General features: G+C 37.5%; 1 protein-coding gene across 1 annotated transcript in view; it reads left to right on the top strand.

Moving 5' to 3' along the window:
• The first annotated feature begins 6,671 nt into the window (after window positions 1-6,671).
• Window positions 6,672-14,112, top strand: part of PCLO (piccolo presynaptic cytomatrix protein) — a 346,987-nt gene continuing 339,546 nt past the window's right edge. The window contains exons 1-2 of the mRNA XM_081800627.1: window positions 6,672-7,235; window positions 13,037-14,110. Of these exons, the coding sequence (XP_081656753.1) occupies window positions 6,979-7,235; window positions 13,037-14,110 (1,331 nt within the window). The 5' untranslated portion in view covers window positions 6,672-6,978. The remainder of the gene's footprint in view (window positions 7,236-13,036; window positions 14,111-14,112) is intronic.

Genomic DNA, 14,112 nt, shown 5'->3' on the forward strand with positions numbered 1-14,112 from the left:
TACAAATGGGCATGGCTGTGTTGTAATAAAACTTTATTTGCAAGTGCAAGCCAGGGGCCAGATTTGGACCACAGAACATAGTTTTTGCAAACCCCCAATTTAGTAGATTAGGAGGTATAAATATGAGTTAGACATTGTGAAAGATAAATTTTTACATTCTTTTTTCTTTTGTTCTAATAAAACCTGGCATCCTATTTGCGAAAAAAAAAAAAAGAGTAATTTGTAATTTTTTCCAATTCCACTTTATATATCCCTATTGAAATGCATCTATTCTTTCTCTGATTGCAGACGGACGAGAGCAAAACTTTCCAAAGATTCCTCCCATTAGCTTGGAATTAGCACATGGGAAAATTATGGGGCTCTGTGTAAACCTTATAAACCTTACACTTCAGTCCATATGATAATAATGACTGAAACCTAGATGTCAAATGTCCTTTGTCCTCTGGCTCCTGTGTATGCACATGGTATCTATATCGTCTATGTTTTTAATGTATATCAACTTGGATATAAAGCCCTGCATCTCTTTCTGTGTCACTCCTCACTTCTATCCTCTCTCAAAGAATCCATAATGCATAAATGCCTTAGTAACGTGTATTTTCCTGGAATTTGCACGAGAGAGAAAAGTTGGACTTTACTTTGCACAATCCACAGGAACCACCTTGAAGACTCATTGACAGGGCAGTCCTGAAAAGGCCCCTAGGCCACATCACCATTAGAGGGTAGCAGTGAGGTCATTTCCATTTCCCCCTTTCCACAAAGTAAGTGGCATCATGTCCCTTTCATCCCTTATATATTTCTCTACATTTGTCTTCCAATCCGTGCTACTCCACCAATTCAAATTGTTCTCTTTATTCCGTGGAGCAATGCAGATAAGCCCTAATTTCTCTTCTCAAAATGTCGAATTCCAGTCCATCACCAGGCTAGGTAAAACTGAGCATCCTCTAGTTGATGTGATCCTGACTCCTTTAGAAGATAATGTGAATGTTAACAGGTTTTACTGCATAGATATTAAAGACACTGTTATATAACATATATTATTTGTATCATATGGATCTGTAAATCTGTAATCTAGCCACCATGTTGAGTAGGACCTTAAGAATGCCACCTTCCTCCCCCAGAAGTTTCTCAAATAAATACATTGGTCTTTCTCAGAAAAATTCTCATGCATAAATTTTTCATCTTTTTATATAACTTTATATTTGGATAGCATTACATAGTTGAAAAATGATCTTCCCATATATTTTCTTGTTTGAGCCTTTCACGATAAAAGCACGTAAATTTTCAGCATAATTGAGCTCTTTCCCATTTATAGTTTAGAAGGATGGTATTTGAAAATTTTGAACAAATAACTCAAGTCCATCTGGACAGTAAATGGGGAAATAGTCACTAGAAGCAAAAGAGTGGAAAGGGAATTTTTAAAGATTATGCATAATCATACTGTGTAAAAACTGGAATATCAGTTAGGTAGTTTAACAAAACCCCCCAAACTGAGTGACTTAACATAAGACAGTAATTATTATAATAACTATTATTCCATTTTCTGATTCTTTGGGTTGATTGGGCACTTCTGCTGGCTCCATCTGATTCAGTGATGTGACTATAGCCCCAGATATGGCAGCGGAGGCAGGGTTCTCCAGTGGGACTCACCAAGGCCACGGCTGGGATAACTGGAGATTGGGGCAGCTGAGTTCATCTCTCTTGAATTCTCACCTCCTGGGCTTCTTCAGAGCATAGAGGTCTCTGAATATGAAGAGGGCCAGATTGGAAGGCGAGCCTAGGAAGTTACATGCCTCTCCTACCATATTCTCTTGGTAAAGCGTGAGGAAACAGTATCTCTTGCTAGAAAACGTGGCAGTTCCACTGTAAAGAGGGAGGTGTGATTCATCTAGCACCAGTATTTTAACAATCACAACTGTGCTGATATATTTCCTAGCTTAAAAGTGCATTCACATCTTATTCTCATGTAATTATCCCAAGGATCCTAAGAGATAGTATATAATTTTCTCCATTTTTACAGTTGAGGAACCTCATGTTCTAAAAATTCAGTGACTTACTAACCTAAATAGATGTAGGATGTCAGAGCTAGGATTTCAAGTCAGACACTGTCAACCAAAAAATCATAAAGAATAAGACATGCACACATGTCTCCATTTTCCAAAGAGTAGGTTCTGAATTCTAAAGCCTAGTTATGGGGCGCCTGGGTGGCTCAGTTGGTTAAGCATCTGCCTCTGGCTCAGGTTTGTGATCCCAGGGTCCTAGGATCAAGCCCCACATCAGGCTCCCTGCTCAGTGGGGAGCCTGCTTCTCCCCCTCCCTCTGCCTGCTGCTCTGCCTGCTTGTGTGCGCTTTCTGTCAAATAAATAAATAAAATCTTTAAAAAAAATAAAGCCTATTTATAAAACAGGTAAATAAGTAATGCTGAATCACCTAAGTTATAACCTCATGACTTATTAGTCATTTTTCAATTTACAATGTAATGGTGTAAAGTGGCGTGGTAACTAATTTTATTCTTAAAATTTTATATACCCTATGTCTATAGGAACATATTTGAAATACAAGCAACTTTTTTCTTTTATTTTAAATTACAGCTTTGCTGTAGAGTAAGTATAAAGGGGAAAAGAAAAAAAACAACTGCCTGATAGTCCAGATGTCAGAATTCAAAAATAAATTTATCAAACTTTTTTCTAAAATACTTCTCATGTGTTTCTCCCTCAAAATTGAGAAGCCAGTTCATAATCAACTGCAATCTCACTTGAATTTCCTCCTCTGTAGCTGCAAATCTCATTTTAAAGCAAAGCTAACAAAAATGGCTTGGAGCTGCAATTGAGAAGCAGATCAACCATAGCAAAAAATGAAGTCGGACCTTCAACCACTGCAGGCTCTTGCTCCACTAAATTAATGCAATCCTCTCTTATCTTCTATTACAGAAGGAACATTAGAAAAATGTGCCTATATAAAAATTATGTCTATATTTACACCAACATGAATATATACATGCACACATACACTAAAATGCACGGTCTTTTTTTTTTTTGTTTTTTTTGGTCTTTTAAATATAGAAAGTATAAGAATAGTTTGTTTTATCACTCACCTAATCATGTGAAATCACTGTTAGGGTATACCCCACGGTAATTTTTTTTTTTCATTTTCTTCATAGGCATTTGTCACAAAATGATAATAACATTTTGCTTATCTAGCTTAACAGGTTGCATTATTTTTGTCATTTTAAAAAATGATTAGTCATAATTATTGGTGCTCCTACACCAAAAAACAAAATCCTACAAGTTGATTTTGGAAAATATGGAAACTATAGAAAATTAGAAAAAGTAAGATTACCTATGGTCTTCTCACTAAATATATATGGGTTCTGTTTGTTGGTTTATTAATTTCCTGGGGTTTTTTCCTATGCATTTTAGTAACTTAATTTTTTGCACAATTGTGATCACATTTATGAAAATTTGTCCAGTGTATACTTTGTGAAATTTTTCCTCTGTTGTAATGGACTCTTTAAAAACATTATCTTAAATACAAAATACAGTCATCTGGTTGTACCAGATTCTACTTCTCCATTCTCGTTTACTGAGGCAGTAATGACTTTTTATTTATTGCTACTATAAATAATACTCTAGTGAACATATTTTTCCATAATACCATTATATAACTCAAACAATCTCTTTAGGGCTGGTTTCTAGAAGTGTATCACAGATTATGACTCTTTTTAAGGCTCTTGATAAGTATTGCTAAATTATTTTCTAGGAAGTTTGAATCTATTTATACTCTCAAATTTAACTTATGAAAATGGCGTATTTTACAAAACACTCACTTGCACTATTACAATGATTTTAATATGGATATAATGGACATTTAATAAATAAGCCACTATTCAGATAACTGCTTACTAAATAGAATTTAATAAATATATGCTATTATTTTTAATTAAAAGGCTAAGTTATAAGAAGATTATTTAATTGTGGGTTTTTAAAAACTAGTGAGACTGCACATTCTTCTATATGGATGAAGACTATTCTAACTTTAATTTTTGCAAAGCCTGAATTTATTCAAGTATGGGACATGTGACACACAGGGTGGTCTATTTGGTTTTATCCTAAGTTGAGTGGTGTCTGCAAGGACATGGGTAGACTGGGCGATTTCATTCCAAGGACTCATTATCTTGTCATATTTATTGTTAATTATCACATTTAGATGGGTACTTATCTACTAAAATAGAAACTACATGGGAAAGTGAGACAAAAAGTAAACAAAGGAAAAGATCTGGTTTTCCAGAGTTGAGAAGTCATTTCAGAAAGACATCATGGTATATAACAGTGCAAGTTTTCATAAATTAATTAATTTCATGACCTACCTATCAGGCTGAGTGTATTGGAGCTGAACTATCAGCTTGTTAAATTAAATCTAAATTCAAATAAATGATCATTACAGTAGGTATAATGAATAGGGAGCAACAAAGATTTTGAATACAGCACCATTAGTGAGTTTGCTGAATGAAACTAACTGTGATATTTCTCTGGGTAAGCAAGGAGAGAATGTATAGATAAATTTTATCTATAACATTTAACTTCTCATCCTTGTACCCTCAGAATTCTGAGAATTCAAACTCGAGTAATACACCTGGCTTCTGCTCTAGTGTTTTTCTTTGTATCAGAAACACCTCCCAGGCACAAGCAACTGTTAAGCCCAAATGGGAGACTGAAAAAAAAGAAATATTTTTCGAAACTCACAGATATAAAGGTCCTAAAGGCAAAGTCATTTTAAAACCTCAACAACCAAAATGTTTCCCACTTGTTTTCGCAGTCCATTTACTCTTTCTATCATACATCCCATTTTCCTGTTTTCTGATGACGTTTGCTCCTGTGACAGGAGGGAAGGAGAAGGTGAATGCACATGTCTTCACAATGGGTTATAATAGTCCCATCTTACAAATTATTGCTTTTTGTTTAGTCTATGCGCATTACTTGGCATATTGATTTTCACTTCTTATTTCTTATTACTTTACAGGCTCCTTTCCACCCATAATGGGAGAGAATATAGAGTTAACAATCTGTTTTCTAGTTTAATCATTATTCTGAGGCTAGACTTTGAGTGTTCATCTTATCATTTCTTTAAGCCTTGTGGCTTGTGAATGTAAACTTATCAAATGTATTTTATTCTCACAACACTTGAGCATACTATGAAAAAATAATCAGCACATGAATCTTCTTCTTCCCCACCTCCATCCAGCCTTAGTGAGCCTTAGGGCTCTCTAGGCATTGGAGCAACTACTCATTTTGCCAGAGATTCAGGATTACGTACCAATTATCTCCTTTTTTGAAGCAAACTTATTTCCAGGCAGTATGATGATTGTGTATTTGTCTCCAGGTGTGGCTATCAGAATGTCAGGTTGCCTCTGGTCATTGGTTTGTGTGAGGTGAAAGCATGCTCTTTATTTAAAAATAATGTATGACTCTTCGCAGTTTTGACTTTGGAAGTCATATCTCAGTATGTTATGAGAGAATCAAAGTTTATGCAAAGTTTTTGTAGGAACCCAACAGGTAATGATACTTCATCTGATGACTAGACATCTTTAAAAAGCAGCACATATCACAAATTGTTATAACTGTGCCATTTTTTAGTTTTGATACAAGTGGAATGCAAAATATCAAACTATTATAACGATTATTGTAAAACCTTGGAAACTTTCTGAGCAACTTATTCATTTCTGTGTATTTATTCATTCCCAGTAGTTAGCTTTTGATTTTCTTTAACCTCAACAATTGGGACATTAGGTCCATTTAGTTAGCCAAGGTGGAGAGTAAAACTTGGGCTGCATATCCAGTGCTGAACTAAAACATCTCCTTCTAGGAAATGTAGTAGCAAGAAGAGTTTGTGTGTTTGGGAATGGATGGGAAGTGGGTCTGAAGAACGGTTATTAGTGATACTTCTGCTGCTAACCAGCTATGTGCCTCTATATAAATTAACTTTCGGGGGTCTCTCCACAAGAGAAGAACTGAAAAAAAGGTACTGAATTTCTTATTTTCAAAATTTCACATCACTTTAACATTTTAATATTCTACAATCTGAATCTTACTACAGTATCCCATGCACAATTTCCCATAATCCTCTACTTTTGTGTCGTCCCTTTAGGGAACAATACAGTGACAAGCATTCAAAAACTTTACCACCTTACTGATGCTGTATCTAAGATTTTAATGTAATTATTCTGGAAAAGTCCTAAATAAAAAGCTCCAGTTTTAGCTCCTTTGGGAGAATTTGTCCCAAAGGTATCATAGGTTAATCTCCAGTTACCTGAATCCATTCCTAAAATCCTAAAAAGCCCTTCCTTAAAAAAAAAAAAAAAAAAAATTGAAACTACAGATCCCATGAGTCCAAAGAAGGGAACAGATATTTCCCCTCCAGCCCCTCCCTGCCCCTTGAATGTAGTTCGCTAAAACTCAGGTTGAGGCATCCTGAAATATGCCTGAAAGAAAAGCCGGCTGTTTCGTCCCGGTTTTCAGCTGCGCTCTCCCCAGGCTCCTTTAAATCGGTGCGAGAGTGAGGAAGGATACAGAGAGACGCCGCGCGGGATAGGCGCGGGCGCGGCCTAGGCGCGGGCGCGGCCATCACCTGTTCCGAGACGGGCATGCGCACTGCGAGGGCGCGGGCCAGGAGGCGGGGCGCGGTGGGAGGGGCGGACGGCGCCCGGCTGGCACAGCTCAGACGTGTTTCTCCCCGGCTCGGGGCGCTGAGGCGGCTTCGGGGAGTTGTCCAACATGGAGGAGGCACCGGCTGCGGGCGTCACCTGTGAGCGGGACTAACACCCGCCTGGCGTTCCGGGCAGCGGTGCCGGGTCCCGAGCCCTGGGACTCCGCCGCCTGCACGCCCCACGGCGGACCCCGGCTCCGGTTGCTCCTCGGGCCGCGGGGTTCCCGACGGGGACGCAGCGCAAGGAGGGAGCGCGGCGGCCCCGAGTCCCCCTGAGCCATGGGCAACGAGGCGAGCTTGGAAGGGGAAGGGCTCCCGGAAGGGCTGGCGGCGGCGGCGGCGGCGGCAGCAGCCGGAGGAGGGGCTGGCGGGGCGGGGAGCTCCTTGCACACCGTGATCCCGGCCGGCATGGAGGCGGATCTGAGCCAGCTGAGCGAAGAGGAGAGGAGACAGATCGCCGCTGTCATGTCAAGGGCGCAGGGGCTGCCCAAGGGAAGCGTCCCCCCGGCCGCTGCGGAGCCGCCTTCCATGCACAGGCACGCACAGCATGATGTATATGTCCGGGCATATATGTACAGCTTCCCGTGCACATATGTGTCAGCCCGTATGTGCCAGCACGGCAGTACATATATGTCGCTTCTGTTCATTTTATTCTCCCTAATGGGGTGACGATAAGGAGATCATAAGCCTTTTGATGGGCAGAATAAAAATGATGCATTGTAGAGTTTCTGGTGGGATAGTCAAGGGTTGCATTCGTGGAACTGTGATTTTAGGTTGTGATTTTTGGCCTTTTGGAACCTTTTCCAAGGCGTGGAGAGACGCCCTCCAGTGTTTTACTAATCTGGAAGTCTTCCATTAATAGAAAACGGACGTGTTGGGGAATGGATAGAACTGGGTGTTCACCTGTCTCTGTTTAAACCTCCTCAGTCATTTAGGCATCTTTTTCTCTGTGAATGATGTCTGAAATATTTCTGTAATAATACCTTTAATTCCCCCGGAGGTGATTTGTCCTTCCTTCCCACCCCACCCCCAGAGGAGAACAGGAGCTGATTAGGTAGAAGGTATAGAATGAATACACCTTTTATAGTCAATGAAGGACCCTAAAATATGTTGTGGCATTAAACAGATGGTTTGGTCGCAGCAGACCAGGTGCTGTACATGTATTTCTGAATCAGTATATGCTATTTTTTAAACTATTGTTCTTTTATATGCAAAAGTATCTTAGTTGGTGGAAAAACATGTGAATTTGTGTTACCTTAAGATTAGTTTCCAATACATTTTAAGACAAAGCAAATAAGTGACAACTTGCGCAGGCAATTAAGAGCTATTCTGTAATATTAACGTATTAATTTCCCTCTCTAGCTCTCCATTTTCCTTCATCTAATAAATTAGTTGTTTTCTAATTAGAGTAGTAAGAGGGTATAATCACTGTGCCTGCCTTGCCTTTATTATTGTAAACAAACCCTTTAACTTTACACCCTCCCTTAGAGTACAGTTCTCTGTCCGTTGTCCTGAAACCATTCCTGCTTTATGATAATTGAAGAGAGACCTACAATTTTCATTAGAGATATTGGAAATATGAAAGATCTGCATATCGTAGGTGTAGATTCTTAACCCCTACTTCATAGAAGTATTTTAACTTGGGAACTATCATATAAGTATATGCGTATAATTTTGTCAAATATTTTAATTTAACATAGGAGAAGTGTAACGGATAGTTGCAATATTTTTAACATAAAATCTTAAGTGCTTAGAATATATTAGCTAAAAACCCTATGTTCTTGAAACAAAGCCACTACTGCTAGTAAAAACTTGCTCCTTTATGTTAAATGTGTTTTTCAACTTGTAATATATGGGGCTATTTCTTTGGTATAAAGTCTTTTTTATCCATTACCTTAAGTATTAAAGCTTATGATATGCACCATTTTTCTCTACTGGTGAAAACCTGACTTGGAAAAAATGTTGAACGTTCATATATTAGATTTTCATAGGGATATAATGAGGTACAATACTTTTATTAGCCTTTTAGAAATGTATTCCAGCTCTTTCACAGTTTTTCCTAAGAGGTACATGCAACAGGTTTAGCATGCTGGTTACACAGACCAGGAAAAAGTGTGAGCTTTTATTTCTGCATTCTTAACTTTTCTTCTATTCAGGGGTGGCTGAAAAATAACAATTTCACCCTATTAAACTGGTTTTATGCTGTGCTTATGTCAGATTCTGCATTGATAATTTTGTTATAGTAGAATTTTTATTAACAGATAATCTGTGGCCTCAGCAGTTATTGGTGAAAGCTTCATCTACCTGTATAAACAATATATTTCTGATTTTTGAGACCTTCTTATATTTTAGTGAAAGATTTTTATAGAATGTACATAATTTTTAGAACATTATTATCCTTGGATGTGATAACCAAAGAAACACTTGGTTTATCATTTAGGTTTTTAGAAGCACACCAACTTAAGTATGTATAAGAAAGTATATCCAAATTATTTAAAGTCTGAAGAGGTTAAGTGTGTCAATTAGAGATGGTGGTTTTGTTTTGTTTGTTTTTGAATAAGGGTTGAGAGCCCAGAGACCTAGGTTCTTGTCCTATTAATTTTAACAGACTCATGACAAATTATGTATGCTTCTCAGCCTAGCTGCCTCAGTTTCCTTGCCCCCAAATAAGGCATATGACACTTGTCTTACCTATCTTGTAGAGTCATTGTGAGGATCAGTTACAAATTGACAGGGATGTTTTTGTTTGAATTTAAGGGAATCTATAAGTATCAGAAGTAGTGATCTCAATATCAGCAGTGGATGGCATTGGCAATGGTGGCTCCAGACAAATTGTATGTTGAGTTCTTCTCTTGTAAGTTATTTTGATGTATCTATATATGTATTTTTTATGTATATGGAAAAGTCAGTGCCATGTAGTGGAACTTCCACTCCCCTCCCTACTCCCACCAGAAGTCTCGATACCAGATATCGGTGACTAACTAGTTTTATAACCTTGGAGTAATCACTTAGCCTCTTTAAGCCCTAGTATCCTCTACAGTATAAAAATGAATAGCTATCCCCAAAGTTGCTTATATTTCTAATATCAAAAAATTTTATGTGACTCAGCACTATCAAGTGTCATTGTGCTCCATTAAAAAAAATTTTTTTAGCATTCCAACTGCTTTTACATTTGTATCCGTGAATGTATGTTTAGTTCATTTGTAGCTGAAATATTTTTTCTGCTAATCTATGAAAGAAAAATTCTATTCTGGGGATGACAGTAGTAATGAAAAAGGAGGTTGTACAAAACATGGGTCGTTACAAGCTAGAAGTTACAGGTTACAAACAAAATGCTTCTGGATTTTTGGTTAATTGAAGACACAGAAAAAGGCAGTTTTATCATTTGGTCTGCTCTTTCTGTGTGCAGCTACAGATATGAGAAGGGCTTTACTGAAAAACGCTTCTGATTGGTAGAATATTCTACAGGAATTCTGACTGAATCCATTATTTTCTTTAGTATTCCTTTGGGCCTATCCTACTGGTAGACAATTCCACAACCGTTTTTCTCCCTAGAGTAGCAGGCCAAGTCCAGGTTCTAAATGCATGTAGAATTTTTCCATTTATATCTCAGAACAACCATGAAGAATTTGAAAAGAATTCAAGAAACATTGTCTAGCATAAAACAAAAACCTGATTCATTCATTGATTCATTTGTTGTCATCCACCTATTCATTCGTTCATTCATTCATTCATTCATTCACGAGACACTAACACTCTAGTTAACAGGTTTGGTTCTAGTGACGCAAAGATGAGTGAAACACTTTCCCTAGGAGGTCACAGCGTAGGATACAAGACACAGATTGCATTTTAGTTGTTTTTCTTTTTGACAGAGCACCTGTTACACCAAACGAAAATTTACCAGAAGACCACAGTTACCTGAGACATCTTTCTATTTTTGTTCAGTATTAAGTCTGTATATTCTTTTAGCGATTCTCTATTTCTCACATCCATGTTTGATGTTTACTTATATAATTCTAGTAGCTGAAGTTAGTTTAAATTGTGGGGCAGTCTTTATAGCTGTATCAGTTTTCTCATGGGGATTTTATTATACAACTTATATTTTAGGAGGTACATGCAATGATAATTTCTGCTGTAAGCAGCTTGCTTTAAATTTTAGTGTTGATATCACAAATATCTGGTATTCCCAAAGTTTATTTTTTGTTTTGTACATATGTTGGATGACGTGCAACAACACAGAACAATGATTAAGTTTAATAGTATTTTCAAGAGAGGACAATTTAGTAAATTAAGAATAGATTTCTCTTTTTGTACTCTTTAAATATAGGTCTCTAGGACTCTGCTAGGGAGCCAATTAAATAATATACCTAAATAATTACTTATGAGATAGGAACTTCTGTAATGAAGTTCCTAAGCATATGCCCTTCACGAGAGTGGTAGATTTTATTAATTGAACGTGGAACATTTCTAGAATAATGTGAAGGTCTAAACAGTGAAATTTTTGAAAATAATCTATCTTAGGTTGTTTACTATAGCTCTTCTATCTTCTGTGTAAGGGAACACAGAGTGGCCCGTAAAGAAACATTCAAAATTATTTTCTCCAAATGGAAATACATAGTATTTTAAAAGATACCTTAGAACCATTGGAATTAATTAGGGTAACAATTTTAGTTCCTTGTTTAAGTTATCTAAAGTTTTTGTAACTTTTTTTCCTGGAGGAAATTGCCAAAACTAAGAATTCTATTTATTCAACTTTTATTAGAAAATCACTTTTTGCATATGGTGGCTTTTATAGATTATTTCCTTCTTATTTTTTGCTCTTTAGAAGTAATACTTCTGTATTTCTTTCTACAGTACCTTATAACTTGATCTGTCTCAAGTTTCTGTGCCATTTGGGGAATTTCAAAAACTTAATTCATATTAAGTACTAAATAATTTGAAATTAAAAGTTTATAATCTGGCCCATTAGCAGGTAAATTTTCACAAAACAAATTAAAACTTGTAGAACTTTATTGTGATCATCTCATATTTTAAGTGCTACTGAATAACTGTTTCTTTTTTCTTTTAATGAAAAAGAAATAAATCTTTTTCCGAAGTTAAAAAGCTTCATGTATCAAATGAAATACTCGTAATTTTATTTTTATGTAATCCTAATACAGCCTATTCTTATTAGTTACCACTTTATCAGTAAAGAATGGCTTATTTAAAAAAAAGTAATGTATTTGATTTTTGGTTAAAAGTATAAAAAATCAACTATTTTAATTATTTAACCATAGTTATTTCAAAGTGATCATGTTTCCGAAACTATTTAAAAAAATTCATCGTGTATGTTTGTCTATGAATTAAAAGAAAATTTGTAAGTTAGTTATGTCCTTAAATCTTTGTCAATAATAAATAGTATTACTAATAATCTAACAGAGGCAATAGTAAATGTTATAGAAAACATTAAGAGATTATTATGTATCTTCTTCTGAGAAAAGTAACAGTACTTTCGAAAGTAGGTTCATAACCAGCTTGTTGCTAACTGTATGCCCGCTGTATCTCAAGCTTCTTTAAGCATCTATCATTATTTTGCATAGAGATCTCAGGTTAATAATTAGCTATTGGAAAAAGAATTAAATGACATAACATTTTTCTTCTACAAGAAATACGGAATTGTTTCTCAAAAATTTCTAATTGAAGTAGGACTTCTCGTTTTATAAAGTTTAATAAGGATAATATTTGAGGGATAATATCTTTTCCAACAGAATAAAGTTGAATAGATTATCAACTTTCTCGGTGTTCCTGGAAATGCATCACGTAACCTCTTTTACTAAAAAGTTCCCCGATGTCGTGTGCCATATGTTACTAATGTAACTTCTTGTTATCAAGTAAAAGAAAAAACAGTTGCAACAAGCTCCCACATTTTAAAATGAATATTCTTAATTCTTGGTGCTGCTAGCATTTGGAAGAATAACATTCTTCAAACATGAACATACTAGAACATGGCCCTGCATTGGTTTATTGAGTTGATATATTTAATAAGGTTTTAAGGATGGCCAGATTCTATTAAGTGTAAATGTAAACTATTATAAGTGATGTCTAACTAGATATCTTAGAGTAGCAAGTATTGGTTTTTCCCCCTCTTGTTTACCTTGTTGAAAATCTCTATCCACATAAAGAAAGTAACAAAGACTTGAAGGATTTTATGATCATTTACAGGATGCTGCAAAAATGTGTTCTAGTTATATCTATACATGCGTAATTTTGAGGCTCTAAGAAAGTAATGGCTCGTTAATATTATTTTGAGTTGGGATACTTTCCATTATTTTTACTTCTTTTCATTTCATTCTTCTAGGAAGCAAGAGTTGGAGAGTAGTCATCCTCCAAAGCAACCCGGAAAACCGCCGGACCCTGGGCGTTCAGCTCAGCCTGGTCTCAGTAAAAGTAGAACTACAGACACTTTGAGGTCAGAGCAGAAGTCGCCTGGAAGGAGTCCTTCCACTATTAGCTTGAAAGAATCAAAGTCCAGAACTGATTTGAAGGAAGAGCACAAGTCTAGTATGATGCCTGGCTTCCTCTCAGAGGTTAACCCTTTAAGTGCTGTCTCCTCTGTTGTAAATAAATTCAATCCTTTTGATTTGATATCAGACTCTGATGCATCCCAGGAAGAAACTGCCAAGAAACAAAAAATAGCTCAGAAAGAACCAGGCAAACCTGAAGGAATCACAAAGGCTCCATCACAACAATCACCTAAGCCAGGTCCAAAGCAGCAGGGACCTGTGAGGGTCCCACCACAGCAGGATGGCTCTCCCAAATCAGGATCTTCTCAGCAACCGGAAAAGATGAAATCACAGCCCCCAGGGACAGGCAAGCCAGTTCAGGGGCTTACCCAGGCACCTCAGACAGACCAGGCACAGTTGCCACTTCAGAGAGATGCAGCCAGGCCTCAGACTAAACAGTCCGACGCTGTAAGGGGAGAATCAGTTAAACCCTCAGTGCAAAGCCCAACCAAACCATCTATTCAGCAAGCAAGTCCTGGAAAACCTCCAGCCCAGCAACCTGGACCTGAAAAAGTTGCCACACCACACCCTGGGCCTGCAAAGCCCTCAGCTCAGCAACCAGGGCCAACAAAGGCCTTAGCTCAACAGCCAGGGACAGCAAAGCCCCCAGTCCAGCCACCAGGGACAACAAAGCCTGCTGCTCAGCAGCCTGGGCCAAAGTCTTCAGCTCAGCCTCTTGGGCCTGCGAAGCCTCAAGCTCAACAGGCTGGGTCAGAGAAACTTCCATCTCAGCAGCCAGGGCCAGCAAAGCCCCCAACCCAGCAGCCAGGGCCAGCAAAATCCCAAGCTCACCAACCTGGGCCACAGTCCCCAGCTCAGCCACCTGGGCCTGCAAAAGCTCCTTCTCAGCAGGCTGGGCCAACAAAGTCTC

The sequence above is a fragment of the Leptonychotes weddellii genome, chromosome 12 (assembly GCF_054177405.1).
Source record: "Leptonychotes weddellii isolate Sample4059 chromosome 12, ASM5417740v2, whole genome shotgun sequence".
Lineage (NCBI taxonomy): Eukaryota > Metazoa > Chordata > Mammalia > Carnivora > Phocidae > Leptonychotes > Leptonychotes weddellii.